The 25,330-nt window shown below is 41.3% G+C and overlaps 1 protein-coding gene across 1 annotated transcript in view; it reads right to left on the bottom strand.

Annotated features, from left to right (window-relative positions):
- Window positions 1-667: 667 nt before the first annotated feature.
- LOC122935938 (follicle-stimulating hormone receptor-like) overlaps window positions 668-25,330 on the bottom strand; it is a 245,570-nt gene continuing 220,907 nt past the window's right edge. Inside the window, exons 3-4 of the mRNA XM_044291894.1 lie at window positions 5,958-6,032; window positions 668-884 (exon numbers count right to left, since the gene is read on the bottom strand). Coding sequence (XP_044147829.1) covers window positions 806-884; window positions 5,958-6,032 — 154 coding nt within the window. The 3' untranslated portion in view covers window positions 668-805. The remainder of the gene's footprint in view (window positions 885-5,957; window positions 6,033-25,330) is intronic.

The following is a 25,330-nucleotide window of genomic DNA, read 5'->3' as shown; positions in this document are numbered from 1 at the left end:
AATGAACTATAGAATATATCTATCTATCTATCCATCCGTTCATCCATTTATCCAGCCATGCATGATAGAGGCTAGGAGAATGAAGCACTTCAGTGCTAATGCTTTAGATGACCTTTTATGTTAGTTTACATAGTTTAGAAAACAGCAATAAATACAATATATAAATAATCAATGCTCTCAATTGCTTTGTCATTATATGCATCGCTATAGTTAACATGAACACAATGATTTTGATAGCAGCATCTGAAAGAGCAATCAACATTATGGAAATGTACATGAGACCTTGCACAGGAGAACATTTGAAGAACAATCTGAAAATATTTCATAAACATTCATGGGAAAGTGCATTGATGGAATATGATAACATTTTTTCTTTTAGAGGCAATTAATATGATATTTACAAAGAGCGAAAAGCTTTTACTTTCCTTACATAATGGATTTATATTAGCCAAGAAATTTAGGACAATACTCAGAACTGACTCATTCCATAGAGGATAGGATCAATAAGCCTGGTGAAAGAAAGCAGGCAACTACAGGTATAATGATTTAACATGGGGAGATAAAGAAGTGAGAAGCCATCTTGAGATCGATGGGATTACATTCATTTACATTCATGTCACATGTCATGGGCATTTTCATTAATGTTCTCAGTGTTTGAACGCTCACTACCATTACTATAACAAATGCTTTTCTTTCATGTGTTTTCAGCTTCTTTGCAGCTAATAGTCATTTATTATCATTGCGGATATTTAATATGTGTCTGTGATAAGCTGATAAGAATTACTACATCAAACATAAAATAGTCTTACAGATACTTGAGCATTGGGAGATTCCAGAAAGCATCTTGATCAATGAATTCAAGACTGTTTGCTTTTTCAATCCTTCTAAAAAGAAAACAAGAGACAATGCGATATAATTTATCCTTTTACCATTTGCAATGTATTCAATAATTCAAACATTTAGATTAGATTGAAGAGAACACACTTTGATGGTCTATACTTAGTCCAAATCAATAGTGCTGTTTGTGGGCCACAGAAAAAAAAAATTCGCTGAGGAAGAGAAATCTCTCCCTACTCTCATGGACACTGCATAAAAAAAAAAATAGCCCTGATTGGGGTGATCCCGTGTCAGAAACCTCCTGAACACCCTATGATAATCCTGACAAAGGGATAGGTGCCACCACCATAGATCTAGTCAGTGATCCTTTTTGAATAGGTCTAATCAATTGTATGTTCACAATGGTAATATATATATATATATATATATATATATATATATATATATATATATATACATATATATATATATATACACAGTACAGACCAAAAGTTTGGACACACCTTCTCATTCAAAGAGTTTTCTTTCTTTTCATGACTATGAAAATTGTAGATTCACACTGAAGGCATCAAAACTATAAATTAACACATGTGGAATTATATACATAACAAAAAAGTGTGAAACAACAGAAAATATGTCATATTCTAGGTTCTTCAAAGTAGCCACCTTTTGCTTTGATTACTGCTTTGCACACTCTTGGCATTCTCTTGATGAGCTTCAAGAGGTAGTCACCTGAAATGGTCTTCCAACAGTCTTGAAGGAGTTCTCAGAGATGCTTAGCACTTGTTGGCCCTTTTGCCTTCACTCTGTGGTCCAGCTCACCCCAAACCATCTCGATTGGGTTCAGGTCCGGTGACTGTGAAGGCCAGGTCATCTGGCGCAGCACCCCATCACTCTCCTTCATGGTCAAATAGCCCTTACACAGCCTGGAGGTGTGTTTGGGGTCATTGTCCTGTTGAAAAATAAATGATGGTCCAACTAAACGCAAACCGGATGGAATAGCATGCCGCTGCAAGATGCTGTGGTAGCCATGCTGGTTCGGTATGCCTTCAATTTTGAATAACTCCCCAACAGTGTTACCAGAAAAGCACCCCCACACCATCACACCTCCTCCTCCATGCTTCACTGTGGGAACCAGGCATGTAGAGTCCATCCGTTCACCTTTTCTGCATCGCACAAAGACACGGTGGTTGGAACCAAAGATCTCAAATTTGGACTCATCAGACCAAAGCACAGATTTCCACTGGTCTAATGTCCATTCCTTGTGTTCTTTAGCCCAAACAAGTCTCTTCTGCTTGTTGCCTGTCCTTAGCAGTGGTTTCCTAGCAGATATTCTACCATGAAGGCATTATTCACACAGTCTCCTCTTAACAGTTGATCTAGAGATGTGTCTGCTGCTAGAACTCTGTGTGGCATTGACCTGGTCTCTAATCTGAGCTGCTGTTAACCTGCGATTTCTGAGGCTGGTGACTCGGATGAACTTATCCTCTGCAGCAGAGGTGACTCTTGGTCTTCCTTTCCTGGGGCGGTCCGCATGTGAGCCAGTTTCTTTTTAGTGCTTGATGGTTTTTGTGACTGCACTTGGGGACACTTTCAAAGTTTTCCCAATTTTTCGGACTGACTGGCCTTCATTTCTTAAAGTAATGATGGCCACTCGTTTTTCTTTACTTAGCTGCTTTTTTCTTGCCATAATACAAATTCTAACAGTCTATTCAGTAGGACTATCAGCTGTGTATCCACCTGACTTCTCCACAAGGCAACTGATGGTCCCAACCCCATTTTTTAAGGCAAGAAATCCCACTTATTAAACCTGACAGGGCACACCTGTGAAGTGAAAACCATTTCAGGTGACTACCTCTTGAAGCTCATCAAGAGAATGCCAAGAGTGTGCAAAGCAGTAATCAAAGCAAAAGGTGGCTACTTTGAAGAACCTAGAATATGACATATTTTCAGTTGTTTCACTCTTTTTTGTTATGTATATAATTCCACATGTGTTAATTCATAGTTTTGATGCCTTCAGTGTGAATCTACAATTTTCATAGTCATGAAAATAAAGAAAACTCTTTGAATGAGAAGGTGTGTCCAAACTTTTGGTCTGTACTGTACACATAGGAGTTGAATTTCTCTTTGCTGCTTGCTACAGAAGGACAATAGTTTGTATTTAATTTCCATTCATATAGTACTGGCAAAATAAAGAAAGAAAAACTGTAAAAAATGCTAAAAATTCTTGGTTTTCTATAAATATCGAGATTATAAATATATACCTATTTGATGGAAGTTTTCCTTTAAAGGAGTCTTCCCACCTTATATAGGCTGATGGCTTATCACTTGAAAATACTATCACTTAATCGTCAACCTCTGAGACCCCCCATAATGCTGTGAATGAAGGGGATGCAGCACTGCATTAGCACATCATCCCCTTCTGAGTTTTCCCTTGACAGTAGTGCCACAGGGGTGGACACCTATTGTGCAGGGAACGGCAACCAGCCACATTCACTTGGTCGGTACATTGATGTGCAGGGAAATTACAGCCCTGTGTTCACTTTATTCTTAGGATTTTGAAGGTATCAGAGGTCAAACCCCCATCATCACAAAGTGAAAACCCCTTTAAATAGTTGATGCAATATCTGCTCATTTTTGGGCTCACTATGCACTTCTTGTAACATCTCATAAATCTCACAAGTGGTGCTACTGCTGTTTCTAACCTTACCTCTTTTACAAAAAAATAAATTATTATTAATAATAATAATAATAATAATAATAATAATAATAATAATAAATCATGGATCATGTTCAATGTCAATAATTTTGCAGCAATTCAGGGAATTTCTGTTCATAAAAATAACACTGAGAAGCCTTGATTACATAAGTTTTCCATGGCTCTATTTCCAGATTAGTGGATCATGCCATACATTTTGGATATGAAAACAAATACTGTTTTGGATATTTATTAGGATTTAAATAATTAATCATTACTAAAGAGAATAAAACAGGTGTGACCTCACAGGTAGCAGACTTATCAGATGCCAAGGAAGCGCATGGAAAGCCAAGAGTCAGTTGAAGCCAAATCAGAAAAAAAGGAGTTAATTCAGAAAAAATCTGAGGAGTCAAAGCCAGGAGATTCAGGTAAAGCTAAATAAGTTGATATGGGGTTAATCCAGAAACAAATCCGAGGTCAATACACAGGAAGATCTAACTAGAATGCAATGTTTTCTGAACACAGAGCACAAACTGGGTCCAGGAGTAAATGAATCGCAGGCATTGACAAGCTATAAATGCCTGGGTTAAATTCCCTGCCTAGATATGGGATTGGGTATTGGGCCAGGAACCTGATTAGCTTAGCACCCAGGCTCACTGATGAACCAGCCAGCTGGCCAGCATAGCAATTCTCCTAGAATAGCCGAATCATGACTGAGTAGTTCTGACCATAGTTCACAAAGTAACCTGTGTCTGTATTTTAATTTTCACTGGAGCTGAGCCATTTAGACAAGGAGTTTCTTGATGGAAAAGTTGTGGATTAGATACCATTGACTGGTCCAGGTGTTTGAGTCTCAGGAACATCTATCATGGAAAATGAACTATAATAGATCCCCGTGGGCTTAAATTAGTTAAGAGTTGTCAGTACATGACCTCTGTGTTAAATAACTTAGTTCATTAATAGACTTCCATGACTACATACTTTTTAAACTAGTTACATTAACTATACTTTTCCAATAATTATGTATACTTTTTAAATATGCCATAGAGAAAACAAAGGGGGTCTTTTTTTGAACTGATATACGCCAGTTTTCTGGTGTATATCTGTCGCAGATTGTGGCACAAAGGTTATTTACGCCGCAATCTGTGACTTTTTTCCCCACTCACATCAGGTCTTAAAAAATGGGTCGTGGTGTTGGCGGGGGCGTTTTACTTATCATTTTATACGCCTGTTGTAAGCGTAGAAAATGTTCTAAATCTACGGCAGCAGCCATCTACTGTTACTGGCAGCAACTGACTGCATTTACCTGCACTGCATATATAATTAAAACATACTATAGACTGATTGTCCCTTTAAATTCCACTTAAAGGGCATCTGCAATGGCGTTGCCGTTACTCCTAGAGGTTCAGCCCTCTCTGCAACTGCCGCGCCTTGCACTTTAATTGACAGGGCCAGGCAGTGTAACAGTGATCACCTCTGGCCCTGACTTCTCTTGAAGCCAAATAGGAGGGGGCTGGACAGTTGCAGAGAGAGCTGAGCCTATAGGAATAACGGCAACGCCCCCGTTGCTCCTAGAAGCTCATTTGCCTAAACCAAAACATAATTTTTCTCACCGATGCGGACACATATGAACATGGAACCAACACAGATGCCTTCAGCTGCCAAGCGCACATGTAACAGGTCAGACAGTGTCATAGGTACAAATCTGCTGACAGATGTCCTTTAAAGATGCACCAAATTTATCAAACGTTGTTTGACATTTGATAAATATGGTCCAAAATACGGCAGTGCAGACTCCTGTAAAGCTAGCTTTAAGAATTAGGCCTCATGCAGAACGACAGTTGTTTTTTTCGGCCTCCGTTCAGTTTTTTTTTGCGGCTAGGATGGGGACCCATTCTTTTTAACAGGTCAGCAAAAAAATGCTGATAGTTCATCCGTTTGTGTTCCGCGTCCGTTGTCTGTGTTTCCCTACAGCAAAAAATAATAGTGCATGTCCTACTTTTTTCACATTTGCGGACAAGGATAGGCATTTATTATAAGGTATCTATGGGAAAAAACAGATTCTGCCCAAAAAACGGATGCCGCATCAGTTTTTTTGGGCGGACGCACAATTTGCGGACGCAAAAAACAACTGTCGTGTGCATGAGGCCTTATTCTGACGATAAACCTCCCTGTATATGTCAGCAAATTAGGATCTGGCACAGGAGGAGGAACTTCTTGCAAAAGTGACCTAAGACAGATTACATTTGCAGGAAAACTATTAGTTTCTATATAGCAATAGTCATCCTTGATTATTCCTCAGGTTATAACATCAGAATTTGATGTCTATACAATTATTATTTACAGGTATGTCAATCTTATGCACATACAGTTCTTAGATTTGCAAAAGGTCAGTACTTTTAGAAATATTTCAATGACTTACATTTCTTGTAGTTGCGGGATGTTTGAGAACACGTTTGCCTCTATGGATTTAAGGTCATAATTCTCTGAGATCTCTCTGAAATGAATTATAGTAAATAAGCAGAATGCATACGCACAAGTCTACATATATACATATATATAACATATTAAATACTGAAACGTAAATATATTATGTCATATGAAAGATGCACTTTTCAGCGTTGTCCTGTAACCCTATATAGCTGCCATTAGCTAAATGCTTTTTGAACACTTAGGAGAGAACAAAGCTAAGTTTTAAAGTAGATCTTAAATATGTGATTTTGTAAGAAACAGACCGATGATGTCCCAAGTTTCATTAGTCTGTGTAAACTGTGGTAAAGTTAAATGTATATGTGTTTCTGTGCTTCTGGTCCTTTAAGAGTGGAGGAGTGACACGCCAATGATGATGTCAGCCTGCCTGATTTGCACTGTGTGAGAAGAGAAGTCGGCTGTGATAAGACAGAGAACAGCAGCCATCTTAGCAAGAGAAAAAACAGGCGTCTATGCTGTACTGGAGAACTTTCCTGTGCAACCAAACTGTATGTATTTCAGTCCAGAGGTGGACAGAGTGTAAAGTGCGTTTAGCGAAGTCACGCTGAAGGGACTGTGCTCAGCGGCTAATCGGTGAAACCGACATTTTGGCTATGAATATTGCCACCAAATTTAGAGACTCGCAGTGCTGTTGTAACTGCAAAACCCTGGCTTTCATCACACCTCAGTGTACTGATTCTGCAGGACTGTCAGTGTCCTGAGTGATACTTGCTGTTGGACTCCAGTGCATTCATTTGTTTCCCTGCCTGCTGAGGAGGATTTCATTGCTTCGAATATTGTGATAACCGGGAGGAGAGGATGATTCGTCATAAAAAAAAGTAACAACATTGGACCCCACCGTGCACACTTCTACGGACTGTACGCGGTCCACCTGGACCACGGGGAGAAAGGGGGGGGGGGGGCGCACCCAACTGGGAAGTTAGGGTCAGTTATGGATAGTTTTGGGAATATTGTTCCTTCAGTGTCCGTACTGCAGAAACGGACATAGAAAAAGTGGAAACTATTTGACTTGTCCTTCTCCCTGTTCTTTCGCCTTTAACTTGCCTTTATTAACTTTTAGTAAAAGCATTTTTCTTGAACTTGACCACTGTGTGTGCGTTCTTTTCTGGTTGTGGAGCTCAAGCTACCTGCCTTGCTCTCGGTTCACAATTTTGTGAAAATGAAATACACTCTAGTGGCAACAGATTATCTCCAAATGTCTTTGGGGCTCATTATGGGATTCAAGCTTGGGCCCACCATAGGATTCTTTGGGACTCTGGTGGGCTAGTCCAACCCTGAACATAATGTCCACATATGTTTTGTCTCACCAGTGTCTGAGAAAGGTCATTTTGTTTACACTTATTAAATGCCTCAGCCAGTGACGTAGCGGGAGCCAGAGTGGAAATTGCCCCTGGTGCCAAATTCTAAGGGGGGCGACTGAGTTCCGATGGTTCCTCTACCGCTGTTCAGCCACATAGGCCAAAGGCCACTAGGCCTGAGGCCTATGATGCAGTGAAATAGTGCATCAATCTGACACAATAGAAGACGGATCCGTCCTCCATTAACTTTCAATGGAGTTCATGACGGATCCGTCTTGGCAATATTAAAGATTATCAAAGATAACGGATGCAGATTGTTGTATTATCAGTAACAAAAGTGTTTTCGCTGAACCCTGCCAGATCCAGCAAAAACGCTAGTGTGAAAGTTCCCTTACTTTATACCACCAAGGAATCAGGCTTTAACCCTGCCCCTACCCTAGACAACTAGGAAAGGAGACTTCCTTTAAACACTTCCATTGCCATAGATCATGCGACATACAGTGAGAAACAGAAGTATTTGAACACCCTGTGATTTGTAAGTTTTCCCACTTAGAAATCATGGAGGGGTCTGAAATTCACATTATAGGTGCATTCCCACTCTGAGAGACAGAATAAAAATAAAATAAAAACTCAGAAAATCACATTGTATGATTTTTTAAGAATTTTTCTTGCACTGCTGAACATAAGTATTTGAACACCCGAGGAACAGCAAGAATTCTGACTCTCAAAGACCTGTTACTGTGCCTTTAAAAAGTCCACCTCTACTCCACTCATTAATCTAACTTAGTAGCACCTGTCTGAGCTCTTTAAAGACACCTGTCCACCACACATTCAGTCAGATGCCAACTACTACCATGGGCAAGACCAAAGAGCTGTTAAAAGACACCAGAGACAAAATTGCATACCTCCACAAGGCTGGAAAGGGCTACATGGCAATTGCCAAGCAGTTTGGTGAAAATAGATTAACTGTTGGAGCAACTGTTAGAAAATTGAAGAGGCTAAAGAGGACTGTCAGTCTTCCTCGGACTGGGGCTCCATGCAGGATCTCACCTCGTGGGGTATCACTGATAAGAAAGGTGAGGAATCAGCCCAGAAGTTCCATTAAGAAGCTGGTCAATGACATGAAGAAAGCTGGGACCACAGTTTCAAAGGTCACTGTTGGTAGAACACTACGCCATCATAGTTTCAAATCATGCATTGCACGGAAGGTTCCCCTGCTGAAGTCATCACATGTTCAGGCCCGTCTGAAGTTTGCCAATGACCATCTGGATGATCCAGAGGAGGCATGGGAGAAAGTCATGTGGTCAGATGAGACCAAAGTAGAACTTTTTGGTCTAAACTTCACTCGTCGTGTTTGGAGGAAAAAGAAGGATGAGTTGCATCCCAAGAACACCTTCCCTACCGTGAAGCATGAAGGTGGTAACATCATGCTTTGGGGGTGCTTTTCTGCGAAGGGGACAGGACGACTGCACTGTATTAAGGAGAGAATGAATGGGGCCATTTATTGTGAGATTTTGAGCAACAACCTCCTTCCCTCAGTCCGAGCAATGAAGATGGGTCATGGCTGGGTCTTCCAACATGACAACGACCCAAAGCACACAGCCAGGATAACCAAGGAGTGGCTCTGTAAGAAGCATATCAAGGTTCTGGAGAGGCATAGCGAGTCTACAGACCTAAATCCAATAGAACATCTTTGGAGGGAGCTGAAACTTCGTTTTGCTCAGCGACAGCCCAGAAACCTGACAGATCTAGAGGAGATCTGTGTGGAGGAGTGGGCCAAAATCCCTGTTGCAGTGTGTGCAAACCTGGTCAAGAACTACAGAAAACATTTGACCTTTGTAATTGCAAACAAAGGCTTCTGTACCAAATATTAACACTGATTTTCTCAGGTGTTGAAATACTTATGTTCAGCAGTGCAAGACAAATACATTCTTTAAAAATCATACAATGTGATTTCCAGATTTTTTTTTTTCTGTCTCTCAGAGTGGGAATGCACCTATAATGTGAATTTCAGACCCCTCCGTGATTTCTAAGTGGGAAACTTGCAAAATCGCAGGGTGTTCAAATACTTCTTGTTCCTCACTGTATTGCGCTTATCTTTTTCTAACTGTAGCTTGGCAAAAAGTATGTGCCAGTGACATCACTAGTCAGGACATCCAGTTCCCATGGTCAGCTGGACAATCAACCTGCTACTGGATGCCTGCCTTTGCCATGACCCTTGGTTTCAAAGTTCCTGGTTCTGACTGCTGGCCTGTTCCTAGACTCTGGTCTTTGGGTTATGAATTGTTCCTTGCTCCAACTCCTGGACTAGACCAACAGCACCATCTTACCACACTCCAGGCTGGTTCTTCTGTTTTTGACCCACTGCTTTGTCAGACCAAATTCCAGTCTGGATCTACAGTTTCTAACCCATCGCTTCATTTGACCACTCTCCAGTCTTGCCCTTCTGCTTCTGATCCATGGCTCTGTCTGATTACACAGTTCAATGCTTAGTTCTGTCCTGTCTACTTTCCTGTTTCTGTCATCATTGCTCAACCTGACTACTAAATGGTGACTATTTTAAGAACCATGACAAAGGGATATCTCTGTAGGTTGTGGCTTCTCCTTAAAACAATTAAAGCTGAAACCTGTGATTAATTAGTTAAAGCCTTAAGCAGCCACATTAGAGAGGAGCAAAATGATTCACCTCATCAGTCAGAGTTCTACACCTGTGATCCTAAAGGTGAAGATGCTCACTCTTCTACTTAAATGACAATGGCGAATATTTCCGCGGGCAATCTTGTACCTTTGCCGCTGCTCTGTTTACTCAAGCAGTTACTGTTCATGTGCCGCTACCCGGAAGTGTGCACTACACTTCCGGGTAGTGGTACACGAACAGTTGCTGCTCTGGAAGCCAAGATGTCCAGCCCTGTCAATCAAGCAGTAGGGGGAGCATACAAATCAATTTGCTTGTCACTAATCCACATTCTAGTCAGGAGATGTAACAGACTACGTCAGAGATCACTCCATTTTCCTTTATTTTCTGGGGTCTAAACTTGTGTGCTACTTTCACAATAGCGGCAGCCTTCTCTGTCAGGCGGGGTAACAGCCTGCCAGATCCGTGCTGCCGCTAGTGCACCGTACCCCCGGAAGTCTGCTCTATAATGGGGCAGGCTGGAGGTCCGGGCTCAGCACAGCAAACATGCCGACAGGCAGCCGGAATAAAACTACGACATGACTTGAAACATGACTTGAATAATAATTAAACCAGCACCTTATTGGAATACCCTGTTCGCCAGAATTCTAGAGGAGCATTACCTGGCCTATAAGACTCCTTACACCGTTTGGGCACTCTTCATAAGGAGATATAGCATTCCTTGGACATGTATGAATGTAGCCTTCGGGAAGCAGCTACTTTTTTTTAACACAAGTGATATAGATAACATTAAGGCACTACTGGTGGGGGAGGAATAATTATTATTTTTTTACATCAGTGCATAAATATGACAAATATATGACAGATGTATATAAGATGCACCTGCCTGTAAATTATTGAATTTTGAATAACCTGGAAATGGTTTTCAGATTGGTGATTGCATATAAATAAATGATAATAGAAACAACAAAGTAAAATACAATCCTGTAATATCTAAACCTGGTGTTTTGTACAGTGTATGTAAACCACAGTATAAATAGCATTATGACAGCACCACCTTATCTTGCACTTGCCAAAATGGCAGAAGCTGTACTTACAAAATGACAGGTGCTAAAATCTTTGTGAAATATTACACATTCACTTCACTAATGGCAATCTGTGCTATACATAGATATCTTGTTTTCTGTCACAGCAAACACATTTTTTTGCAAAACCAAACTGAATTAATTTCCTTAAATATGCTCCAAGTTTCTACCAGTTTATACCAAGATAAATGAATAATAATACCCCAGGACTTTCTAAGATTGACTCAGTGGAAATGATAAAACCTCCAAGTAAGGGCTTATACAGACGGCCGTAGCGTTTTGCGGTCCACAAATTGCGAGTCCTCAAAACACGGATATCGGCCATGTGCGTTCTGCATTTTGCGGGCGCACATGGCCGGCACTATGAAAGAAATGCCTATTCTTGTCCGCGATTATGGGGCCGGGGAACGGAACTACGGACAGCATCTTTTGCTGCCCCATTGAAATGAATAGTTCCGCACCTGTTCCGAAAAATTGCGGAATGGATGCGGACTCATTCATACAGTCGTCTGAATAAACCCTAAGGCTGAGGCTACACGACAGTATTTTTTCACGGTCCGCAAAACGGGGTTCCGTTGTTCCGTGATCCGTGTCCGTTTTTTCTTCCGTGTGTCTTCCTTGATTTTTAGAGGATCACCAGACCAAAAAAGTGAAAAAAAAAATCAAAGTCAAGTTTGCCTTGAAAATGATAGGAAAAAACGGACACGGATCACGGACGCGGGTGACAATCTTGTGTGCCTCCGTGTTTTTTCACAGACCCATTGACTTGAATGGGTCCGCGAACCGTTGTCCGTCAAAAAAATAGGACAGGTCATATTTTTTTGACGGACAGGAAACATGGATCACGGACGCAGATGACAAACGGTGCATTTTCAGAGTTTTCAACTGACCCATTGAAAGTCAATGGGTCCGCAGAAAATCACGGAAAACGGAACAATGGACACGGATGCACACAACGGTCGTGTGCTTGAGGCCTTATTCACACGTCAGTGTTTGGTCAGTGATTTCCATCAGTCATTGTGAGGCCAAAACCAGGACTGGAGCCTCCACAGACATGAGGCATAAGGGAAAGACCTGCTACTGTTCTGTGTTTAGACCCGTATGTGGTTTTGGGCCAGAATTACTGATTGAAATCACTGACCGAACACTGACTGTGTGAATGAGCCCTAAGCCTCATTCACACGTCAGTGTTTTGGTCAGTGATTTCTATCAGTGATTGTAAACAAAAACCAGAATTGAGTTTTCCATGCGGGTGCAATGCGTGAAGCGAACGCATTGCGCCCGCACTGAATCTGGACCCATTCATTTCAATGGGTCTGTGTACATGAGCGTTGTTTTTCATGCATCACTTGTGCGTAGTGTGAAAATCGCAACATGTTCTATATTCAGCGTTTTTCACGCAAGCAAGTGCGGTTGCGATGCGTTTTTCACTAACGGTTGCTAAGAGATGTTTGTAAACCTTCAGTTTTTTATCATGCGCGTGTAAAAAGCATCAATGCACATTTTTCCATGCGAAAAAAACTGAACCACTGAACGCAATCGCAGACAAAACTGACTGAACTTGCTTGTGAAATGGTGCGAGTTTTCCTGAAGCCACCCTGAATGCATCCAGACCTAATCCGTATCGTTCATGTGCAAGAGGCCTAAGCTCTCATGCACACGTCCGCATGTATTTTGCGGTCCGCAAAAAACGGATCTGCAAAAAATACGGATGATATCCGTGTGCTTCGCGTATTTTGCGGAACGGAACGGCTGGCCTCTAATAGAACAGTCCTATCCTTGTCTGTAATGCGGACAATAATAGGACATGTTAAAAAAAAATTGCGGAACGGAAATACAGACATATGTAAATGGAATGCACACGGAACGGACCCGGACTGAAAATACGTTTGTGTGCATGAGGCCTAAGGGAAAGATATGCACCTGTTCTGATTTGCCAGACTTCAACAAGAAATGATATTCATTACAAATTAATTTATCACGAAACACAAAAAATCAGCTATACCCAGGCCTCTCTGCCTAATCATATTTATCCCCCTTGGTGGCCCATTCTCAGTGTGAAGGCTTGAAAGTTAAACTGCAGGGAGATTGCAGGGAGTGTGTATTACTGTGTGCATTACGTTCTAGTGCACCCACATTCATAGTTCCAGTTGCAAGAAAAAGTATGTGAACCCTTTGGAATGATATGGATTTCTGCACAAATTAGTCATAAAATGTGATCTTATCTTCATCTAAGTCACAGCAATAGACAATCACAGTCTGCTTAACCTAATAACACACAAAGAATTAAATGTTACCATGTTTTTATTGAAAAATAACCAGACAGGTGTGTTAGCTATATAATTCCTATGACAGAAATGGCGACATACCAATAGAGCAGGGGAAAAGAAAACCAGGTGGTGGCGCTCCTCGACGCACGTTTCGCGTATGATCGCTTCTCATGCACTGGTCACTTTTATGGCATATCTGTCATTGCATTTGCACTTTATATGTATATGATCCTCTTTACCCAGCTAGGGATTTGTTATTTTCATCTGTTGAGGTCATTATTGTATTGCTGCTTATTGTCATAGCTACAGGGGATATCAACAAGGTGGTGTGCTACTGTGTTTTGTCTCCTCTTATTTACCAGTATGTACTGTGAATTACCTTTTAAATTGTAATTAATAAACTTTATACATTTTTATTATCTATATATTGGTGTTTTTTTGCACTCTGTTTTGCTGCTATTCAGGTTTTTATTGAACACACCATGTAAACATTATCAGTGTAGGTGGAAAAGGTATGTGAACCACTAGACTAATAACATCTCTAAGAGCCAACTGGAGTCCAATCAACGAGATGAGATTGGAGGTGTTGGTTACAGCTGCCCTGCCCTATAAAAAACACACACCAGTTCTGGGTTTGCTTTTCACAAGAAGCATTGCCTGATGTGAATAATGCCTCGCAAAAAAGAGCTCTCAGAAGACGATTAAGAATTGTTGACTTGCATAAAGCTGGAAAGGGTTATAAAATTATCTCCAAAAGCCTTGATGTTCATCAGTCCACGGTAAGACAAATTGTCTATAATTAGAGAAAGTTCAGCACTGCTGCTTCTCTCCCTAGGAGTGGCCATCCTGTAAAGATGACTGCAAGAGCACAGTGCAGACCTCAATGAGGTGAAGAAGAATCCTAGAGTGTCAGCTAAAGACTTACAAAAGTCTCTGGCATATGCTAACATCCCTATTAGTGAATCTACGATATGTAAAACACTAAACAAGAATGGATTTCATGGGAGGATACCACAGAGGAAGCCACTGCTGTCCAAAAGAAACATTGCTGCACTTCTACAGTTTCCACAAGAGCACCTGGATGTTCCACAGCAGTACTGGCAAAATATTCTGAAACCAAAGTTGAGTTGCTTGAAAGAGACACACAACACTATGTGTGGAGTAAAGGAGGCACAGCACACCAACATCAAAACCTCATCCCAACTGTGAAGTATGGTGGTGGGGGCATCATGGTTTGGGGCTGCTTTGCTGCGTCAGGCCTAGAGGATTGCTATCATCAAAGGAAAAATGAATTCCCAAGTTTATCAATACATTTTGCAGGAGAACTTAAGGCCATCTGTCCACCAGCTGAAGCTCAACAGAAGATGGATGTTGCAACAAGACAACGACCCAAAGCATAGAAGTAAATCAACAGAATGGCGTAAACAGAAGAAAATACGCCTTCTGGAGTGGCCCAGTCAGAGTCCGGACCTCAACCCGATGGAGATGCTGTGGCATGACCTCAAGAAAGCGATTCACACCAGACATCCCAAGAATATTTCTGAACTGAAACAATTCTGTAAAGAGGAATGGTCAAGAATTACTCCTGACCGTTGTGCACGTCTGATCTGCAACTACAGGAAACGTTTGGTTAAAGTTATTGCTGCCAAAGGAGGTTCAACCAGTTATTAAATCCAAGGGTTCACATACTTTTTCCACCTGCACTGTGAATGTTTACATGGTGTGTTCAATAAAAACATGGTAACATTGAATTATTTGTGTGTTATTAGTTTAAGCAGACTGTGATTGTCTTTTGTTGTGACTTAGATGAAGATCAGATCGCATTTTATGACCAATTTGTGCAGAAATACACATACTTTTTCTTGCAACTGTAATCATTTCTGTAGGCTGTCAGTATTACAGATGTAATTTATCTCTGTCTACATCATTGTACAGTGCACCAAGATTCATAGCTAATCCCATCTTTTAAACAAATAGAAAAGCTTACAGCACCCTTAAAGGGAACCTGTCACCAGTTTTATGGTGTCCTAACTGAGGGCAACATAAATAAGTGACTGATTCTCTTAGCAAAATGCTGGGTCACTTTCTTTAATTGACCCAGTCAATCTCCCAACATCTTGTATTGAAAAGCTCCAGCTGATAATGATGTGTCCTGAATATTCATGAGCTCCTGACTCTCCCCGCCTACCTGCTGCTGATTGACAGTTATTTTCCATATGAATCAGCAGCAGGTGGGCAGGGGAGTGGCTATATCTCTGAATTAAATAAACGCTCATTAGCATGCGGCATATGGCATCTTTGTGTGTATATTATGAGGTAACCATTTGTCACACCAGTAAGTGAATACATCTAAGGCACTTTTTAGTAGTTAATAATTGTATATAATTAGTTAGATTATAATCAAATATCCACATGACAGGTTCCCTTTAAGTAACACAAAAAACCCATGCAAAGCAATTGCTTCTTAATGAAACAAAATAAAGAAATGGAGTCATGCCAAGCAGCGGAGAAAAAAATGTTCTTTTAATGCACGTTGTGGCAGTCCAAACACATGCTTTTTAATCCCTTCTGTTAGCTGTACATTCACTGTGCGTCAGTATTACAGGTCAATGTTAACATCAGGTCTAATTTATCATCATGGACAACCATGCAGCTACGGAGTGCTTCCATGGCATTTCAGAGCATGCCCTCGCACTGCAAAAAAATAGAACATGCTCTATTCGCGGTGTGGACAGATCACTGACCTAATTTGCGGTCCTGAATGCACAGTACGGGTGGCACACATTCGTGTGCATTAGCCCTTATTGTAGGCCTAAACCAGGAGTGGGTCCATAACAGAGATAAAATGTAATAGAAACATTTGCATCTCTTCTGTGTTTTGGACCCACTCCTGCTTTTGGCTTACAAATACAGATCGAAAACTGATGCAATATACTGACTGTGTGAAGAAGTCTTATGCTCAATTTGCATCTACTTTGGCAATTTACTTCTGAAATAAGTTTTTTTTTCTTAACAAGGAAAAAAAGTTCTACATTCAGGACTTTAATGGCCTCTTTCACACAGTCACTATTTGGTCAGTATTTTGCATCAGTATTTGATCAGTATTTGTAAGCCAAACACAGGAGTGGGTCCAAAACAGAGATAAAATGTAATGGAAATATTTCTGTGTTTTGGACCCACTCCTGCTTTTGGCATACAAATTTGAATCAAATACTGACCTTGTAAAAGAGGCCTTACAAATGCTCAAAATACAGGATGTTTTTTTTTCTGTTCTTCTGACAAAAAATAAACAGCAATGGCAACATGGATAAACAGGGACAACAGTGTCTCCAGAACAGAGTGGGGATGGGACCAACAGCAGTGGCATTAACAGGAACAATAGTAGCCCCATAACAGAGTGGGGATGGGGTCCAACAGCAGTGACAGTAACAGGGACAATAGTGGCCCATGACAGAGTGGGGAGGGGAGGCAGCAACATTGACAATGACAATAGTAAACCTATGACACAATGGGCGGGGGGGGGCAGTAGCAGTGGCATGCAGCACAAGATGGTGGCAGATCACAGTAGTAGCAGAACCCAAAAATTTCAGTATGATAGCAAGACCCAGTGGCATGCATATCCTTTAAAAAAAATAACATTTAAATATAAGTAGACCAAGAAGCCCCATTGCAGGAATGGCAGTAGAGGCAGCAGCACGTGGCATCTGGATGTGGCCAGAAGTAACAGGCCATTTTGCACAATATTCCAGTGTGCCAGAACACTACAGTATGATAATTGGTCATGCTAGTCATGAATAAGAACCGACCTGTTCGAAACGCGTAGATTGCCAACAGGACCTGTGAATACGTTTTATTGCTGTCTCCTTGTCACTTAAAATAAAGACAATTTTCGCTCAAGAAAGCAGTGGTGCTTTTTCAGGAGGAAAGGCAAGTTTTCTTATGGGTAACTAAACTCCCTGCAACAATGAACACCCACTCTGATGCCACACTTATGGCTGGGCAAGAAAGCATCCCATGGCAAACTCAGCCAGTTGTGGCCACACTTCAAGTTTGCATGCCCAGTAGTCCAGGGGATCTTGGATCATGGGTGACTGGGTGCAGTCTAAGTATGCCACCACCTGCTGGTTGAGATTGTGCTGTATGTCCTGCTGCTGCTTGGTGGTTTCTTCAGTAGGCAGTTGAAGAAAACTGCTCATCATAGACTCCAGACTGAAGTTGCTGAATATAGAGCTGGTGCTGCTCCTGCCTCCCCCCAACCAGTCATGGCAGTGGAGCATGAGTGTAGAGGGTCACCCCAGTCAGAACTTCCTGAGGACAGGCGATGGCACTCATAGGCAGTGACCAACCAACTACACAGCATGTCTCTATAGTAGTCCATTCTTACATCCCTATCAGAAGGTCTAAAAAATGCACCCATTTTTGGCAGGTAGCGTGGGTCTAACATTGTGGATAGCCAGTAGTCATCTCACTGTCAAATCATGACAATGCAGGTGTCACTACGCAAACAAGAAAGCATGCATCTGGTCATTTGCACACAGGACTTGGAGGGCCTCCCTGCCTCCATCTCCACCGCATAATGCCACAGTCTGTAGGGGTCAGCTGTGTCGACTTCGTCCTCACCCTCCAGCTCCTCATGCTCCTCTTGCTCCTCTCCTGTCACTTGGACAGATAAACCACCTGGTAGTGTATAAAACTCCTGGGTGTTTACATACTCCGCCTCCTCTGCCAGTTCATCCTCATCAGTTAGTCGTGAAATGTAGGTGCCACGTCTAATGTTCTCACCATGTCAAACATCACCACACACGGGATTTCAATCAGGATGGCGGCCAGCTCTGCATTCTCAAACGGATGAGGTATTTATTTTATTTAGGTAAAATTGATTTGCTTCCACGGAGCACAAGGAAATTTGGCTTTGCAGAGAATGGAGCTTTCCCTGAAATTCGGATCGAATTCTACTTCATAGAGTTCAATTTGCTCAACTATATCAGTAACCATGGTTACTATCTCCAGTTGGGGAGGAGACAGCCAGTGTTAGATTTCTTTATTGGTGATGTTGAGCAGTTTCTCCCCAGTGTGGCTCCATTCACAAAAGCTAAGGAGGTGCAGAACTGCATGACAAAGCCTAGCTTTGCATAGGTGATATGCTGGGGGACCACTGTGAACTGTGCCTAGAAGGGAGGGTGAGGACAAGGTGGAGGATGAGGAGGCAGACGAGGACATTGGCACAAAAATCCTTGCATTACAACACGGAGGCAGCATTGCCATCACCTGGCCAAGTGTCTGGTCCAGAACCATATTTACCTAGTGGGCTATGAACATCCTTAACCATATGTCAGCACTAGAGATGAGCGAATTTCTCAAAAATTCGATTCAGTCGGTTCGCCAAATTTTTCAAAAAGATTAGATTCAATCCACATTTATTTGTGGCGAATTGCATTAAAAAAACAGCTATTTCCTGGCTGCAGAGAGCTTGTAGAGTGGTGTAGAGCACTGTGCTTTGCAGTAATACACATAGGGAATCTGCTGTGGTAGTGAAACAATGCTATGAGTCAGTATGGCACGCAGATGACATACTGTTACTGCAGATAAAATAATTAAATTAAAAGGAAACTAATACACCCCAAAAAAGCTGTAGAACAATGTAACTTGACCGCAGAAAGGCAAATAATACATACTTTTTATACTATTAAAACACCCCAAAAAAGTGTGTAGAATAATGTAACTGCACCACAGAAAGGCAAATAAGACGTACTTTTTTTTTACACTTATACACCCCAAAAAAGGCTATAGTACAAAGTAACTGCCCCACAGAACGGCAAAAAATACATACTTTTTTTTACACTTATACACCCCAAAATAAACTGTAGAACAATTTAAATGCACTGCAGAACGGTTAATATGACGTATGTATATTTTTTTATAAATAAACCCTGCAACATAGCATTTGCACCCCAATAACAAACAAGGTTTGCTGGAATTACAGAGGTATTATGTTATCTAGTGCAAAACTAAAAGCAACAGTATAACTGCAATTTGGATCCCCAATAAGTGCAGCAAGGTGTAATAGAATTGCTCCTATTACTCAGGCTGTACACTCTCCTATTGCACCCTGTTCTCCTTTTATAGCGTAGATGATGCCTCCTTATGCTTTCCTTACACCTTGAATAATCTTTCCCTAAACTTGTAAATCGTTTTTTCAGCACAATGAAGTCTTTCCTAGCACTGTCCCTAGCGCCTGCTGACGTCTCTCCCTGCACTAAGTACACTGGAAAGTGGCAGAATCCAAAATGGCTGAGGGTATTTATAGGGCTGTGACATCACAGGGGCCGGCTGACTGCTGATTGGCTGCATGCATGGCATTGTGGGTGATCCCTCATTTCCAGAGTTCTTTGCTCCATATCCTAACATGTGCAGCAGCCGTTTTAGAAGAAAATACGATTCGTTACCACGAAGCATGAGGAAATTTGAATTCTGTGCAAATCAAATTTTTCCTGAAATTTAGATTGAATTCCACTTCATCAACTTCAATTCGCTCATCTCTAGTCAGCACTGTCATGAATTCTACCAGACACCGAGAGGCCCAAGGACTGGCCCACCTGCTGCTCATCATATGTGTGCAGGGCTGGTACTGTTTTTTTGGAAAAGTAATGTCAGCTTGGGACTCTCCAGTTTGGCTGGGCACAAGCCATTAATTCTCTGAAATCTGGAGAGTCAACTACATGGAAAGAAGGGACTGTAGTACCAGCAACTTGGCCAGGTGCACATTCAGCTTCTTCACCGTTGGATGAGTGCACACATACTGTCTTGTTACAATCACCTCGGTGATCAATTGCTATCGAAACAAGTGACGAGGAGGAGCATCAGGAGCAATAGACGACATTGAAGTCGATGAGAAGGAGCGACAGCTTTCTTTTTGCTGATGTTAGTGAGCCGTGACTGCTGAAGAGGGGGTGCAGGCCGGAGGGAGATGCAGCGTTGGTGCATAAGGCTGTAACACTAAATGAGTGGAATGTTTTTCACATGCCAATTTATGGTGAAGCTTCATGTGTTGACACAGGGCTGTCGTGCTAATATTATCACCCTGGCTGCACCTCACCTTCTGCCCGCACATCCTGAATACCGCCACTAACATCCCCGAGGCGAATTGGGGGCCAAATAAAATTTTTTAGAACTTCGGTCAACACTAACGGTCAGCTTTGACTGGACAGTTTCAGACTGTGTATGGACAGAAGAAGTGTACCACCCAGTTACCTATGTCTTCTTACATGTCTAGGAGGAATCACTGAGGAATAACATAACGCTGAGTTCTAAGAAAAGATGCTCCTGTTCTGAAAAGTTATTTCAGAGTGAGTTTTTACAAAAGCATACATGTTAGTAGAGCTGACAAGTCCTCCTTACATAAAGGTCCATAATTCAAGTACAATACAATGTTGAAAAAAAAAATGCATACATTCAGAAAGCAACATTTTGAATCCAGCTCTGGGCTTTAATGGAATCTTTAACTCAGGATCAATATAAGATGGCTAAAGCAAAGTTACTTGATCTTTGAAGTAGATGGAAATCTATATATACAGTGTAGAATAGCAATCAAAAGTGAATATTTGCGTGAAGAAAACCATACTTCTAGCTTTTCAATAATTTACTATATAAGAAAACCACAGAAATAAGATAATAATGCACTTAGTAAAGTAGATGCAAGCACTATATATGGACAAAGTCCTCACTCTGATATGATAATATCTGAGACACTTAGTCAATATATCAAAACACATCTAAGCCCGCCTACCGAACGCCAAGGTGGTCTCACGTCAGGCGGGTCCTACGTTAAACCTACCTAAGCCGTTGGGCTTCTATGTTCAGGAGCGCAGACGCCGCACATATGGTGCGCTGCTCCTAGTCACCTCCATGTGCATCAAGCAACCAATGGGAGGAGGAGCAACCACAGCCATATGTACCACCTAATTAAGGCGCTCTATTGTGAATGCGCACCTATTATCTTGGGAGTAGCATTCCTCTGCACTTTTGCCCATTCCCCTATCCAATAGATCGTATCGTGCATGTTTTTATTTTAGTTTTTTCTGTGGAATAATTTACTATATACTTTAAAGTAATATCTCGCCATAGCATTTTGAAGCAAAAAAAAAAAAGTCCTCAAAAACGACACTGAAAACACTATGGTAATAGATAACAGGAGAAAACTTACATATGCATAGGCTTCTTACCAATAAAATAACATGTTCAACAAGCACCAAAGGTGCGCAAATCTGAGGTTATGGGTCATAATAATCACCTAGGCAGGATTACAAAGCAACTGCCTTTATTCTTTCGTCCCCAGTTATACAGTAAATGGAAATAGATGGCACAGACAAGCTGCACCCCTGGACACTTAGGCGGACTGCCGCCGAGACTCAGTCAACAATATCCCAATCTGGGACCTATAGCCCCATACCAGGCTTTACCCACTGTCTCCCAATGTTTTAGGCTGGCTCACAGCTTTAGTATCACCAGCCAGTATATTCTGCAGTCACAGCCGATGCGATCAGCAATAGAGATGGCCTTGCGGTTCGCCTGGCGGTTGTTTCGCGGCAAACTTTGCTCGTTCGTGATTCGCCAAATGGGCGAACATATGGCAATGTCTGCCGGCACCATATTCTTTTACATTGTGAAGAACTTTGACCCATGACACATCTATCCGGTGGTACAGGACAGACAATTGAGATGTTTTAGCACATGGACATACCCCCCTACCTTATAGATAAACCTGATCGGGCTGCCATTTTACATTCAGTATTTTGCCAGTGTAGGGAGAGGTTTCTGTGTGGAGCAGGGACAGACTGTTAGGGACACCAAACGCTAGCAAATAGGGCCACAAAAGTATTTTTAAGGACTGGTATAGGTGTGCTATCGAAAGGTGTGACTTACTGAGGGGTGTAATATACTTATAATATACTTTCTAACATAGAAAGTATATTATAGTGCATTTGTATTGTGCAGCAGTTGTGTGCGGTTCTGCTGTGATACCGCAGCTACACAGAGTGCCAAACGCTATTGGAACAAATCATTTCTACTGGTGTGATATACCGGTTTCCCCCCAAACTGATTGAAGCAGGGGTGTGATATACCAATAATATACTTTCTATATAGTGCATTTAGGTAGTGCAGCATTTGTTTGCGGTTTTGCTGCGTTACCTCAGCTACACAGAGTGACAAACGCTATTGGAACAAATAATTTCTACTAGTGTGATATAACAGTGATTGAGGCAGGTGCGATATACCTTCTTCCACAAATACTGCTCTTCTATAGCGACTTTTGTCACAGGGTCATTTTAAAAATGACAAGCAGAGGAAGAGGCAGGCCATTCCGCAGGGGTGGTAGGGGTTGGGCAGGTGCACCAGGCCCGAGCCTAAGTGGGAAGTTGCAGAAGTTGCAAGCGATTATGTCAAATGATGCACCAGACTTGGTTGAGTGGCTCTCTCAGCCTTCCGCTTCTGCACCCTCCTTAACCTCTCTATCTGCACCCTCTTCAGTCTCTGCTGTGTGCACCCCCAAAGACACCACCACCATATCCCCTGCAATTGAGTCAAAGGAATTATTTTCCCATCCATTTCAAGACCTTACCAATGCGCAGCCATTATTAGACCGATCACAGATATTTGGCTGTTGCTATTTTACTAATTTTGGCACCTCTTGGACAATGCCCTTGGACAATGTTCTATTAATGCTCAGTTTATATATTATAACTAGCATGTGAATATCGATACATCTAGGCATTTACACATTGATGTAGTGCCCTCCTAAGATTAATTTACATTAACATAGAGTCCTAAATTCTTTTTACAGGTTCAAACTATGTATTAGGAGTCTGTGTTACCCTGCTTTTGACCCCCTTTTCGGTCTCCTTGGATATAAGATGTTTGAAAATTATGATGTATTTGTGTACTTCACATTCCTACTCCATCACCTTTACTTCTAATTCTATTTCTAATTTTTTCTAATTCTGCTATGTTGCTGCTCTAATATATGCTCTAATATATGCTTTACTATATGCTGTAATATATGCTTAATGGAATTTGACAGCAATATTACCCTGATGTATATCTCTGTATAATCCAGAACTATGTACAATCCCCTATATAATATATGTACTATAATTACTGTCTTATTGTAGGCCGTGAACAAGATCTCGGGACGAGATTGAAACGTTGGCCTTAATTTATGTTTCTGGATGGATAAATAAATAACTATCTACTTTATACCTGAGTGCCGCGGTTCTATATATTATAAGCCCACAAATATCCACCACCACCCAGAACAAATAATGGTCCCTGTCTTAGGTAAATACAGCGGCATAAAAGGCCTTTTCTGTCCGCTGAATGCCTAATGTTTTGGGCCTTGGAGGAATTCAACATCTGTGACAACCACGTGTTTAAACTATTATCATTAGGGGTTTTTCAAGAGGGGGGATTTCGTTAGCCATGTTATTAATCCAATTTTATATTTTTAGTTCTTTAAACATATGTATTTGACCTGTATTTGTACTGGCCTTCAGTAAAATTGATATTCACTGACCCTCTAATAGACTTCCAGCCACATACTTGTTCTTTTATGTACTCTGAATATATTATTTTTGGGGCCTGTAGTACACTGGCCTGCTGCAAAATTTATATCCAATGAGCGTGTAATCTACCTCCAACCACATACTTACTTTTTCTTTTCTGTACTCTGAATGCATAATTTTTGGGGCCTATAGTACACTGGCCTGCTGTAAAATTGATATCTAATGACCGTGTAATCTATTTCCAGCCACATACTTACTTGTTCTTTTATGTATGCTGAATGCATAATTTGTGGGGCCTGTAGTACACTGGCCTGCTGCAAAATTGATATCCAATGACCGTGTAATCTATGTCCAGCCACATACTTGTTATTTTCTGTCCACTGAATGCATAATTTTTGGGGCCTGTTGTCCACTGGCCTGCTGTAAAATTGATATTCAATGACCGTGTAATCTACCTCCAGCCACATACTTACTTGTTCTTTTCTGTACTGTAAATTAATAATTGTTGCGGCCTCGGAGGAATTCAACACCAGTGATGACCACGTGTTATCGAATTTCAACTATTATCATTAGGGTTTTTTTCAAGAGGGGAGATTTTGTTAGCCATGTTTTTAATCCAATTTAATATTTTTTGTTATTTTAAACATATATATTTGACCTGTATTTGTACTGGCCTGCAGTAAAATTGATATCCATTGACCGTGTAATATACCTCCGGCCACATAATCACTTGATCTTTTCTGTCTGATGAATGCCTAATGTTTGGGGCCTGTAGTCCAGTGGCCTTACTTGTTTTTTTCTGAACTGTGAATTAATAATTGTTGCGGCCTCTGAGGAATTCAACACCTGTGACGACCATGTGTTATCGAATTTCAACTACAAACCGGATTCCCAAAAAGTTGGGACACTATACAAATCGTGAATAAAAACTGAATGCAATGATGTGGAGGTGCCAACTTTGAATATTTTATTCAGAATAGAACATAAATCACGGAACAAAAGTTTAAACTGAGAAAATGTACCATTTTAAGGGAAAAATATGTTGAATCAGAATTTCATGGTGTCAACAAATCCCCAAAAAGTTGGGACAAGGCCATTTTCACCACTGTGTGGCATCTCCCCTTCTTCTTACAACACTAAACAGACGTCTGGGGACCGAGGAGACCAGTTTCTCAAGTTTTGAAATAGGAATGCTCTCCCATTCTTGTCTAATACAGGCCTCTAACTGTTCAATCGTTTTGGGCCTTCTTTGTCACACCTTCCTCTTTATGATGCGCCAAATGTTCTCTATAGGTGAAAGATCTGGACTGCATACTGGCCATTTCAGTACCCGGATCCTTCTCCTACGCAGCCATGATGTTGTGATTGATGCAGAATGTGGTCTGGCATTATCTTGTTGAAAAATGCAGGGTCTTTCCTGAAAGAGATGACGTCTGGATGGGAGCATATGTTGCTCTA

The sequence above is a fragment of the Bufo gargarizans genome, chromosome 4 (genome assembly GCF_014858855.1).
Source record: "Bufo gargarizans isolate SCDJY-AF-19 chromosome 4, ASM1485885v1, whole genome shotgun sequence".
Lineage (NCBI taxonomy): Eukaryota > Metazoa > Chordata > Amphibia > Anura > Bufonidae > Bufo > Bufo gargarizans.
This window is presented reverse-complemented; position numbering and strand designations above follow the sequence as displayed.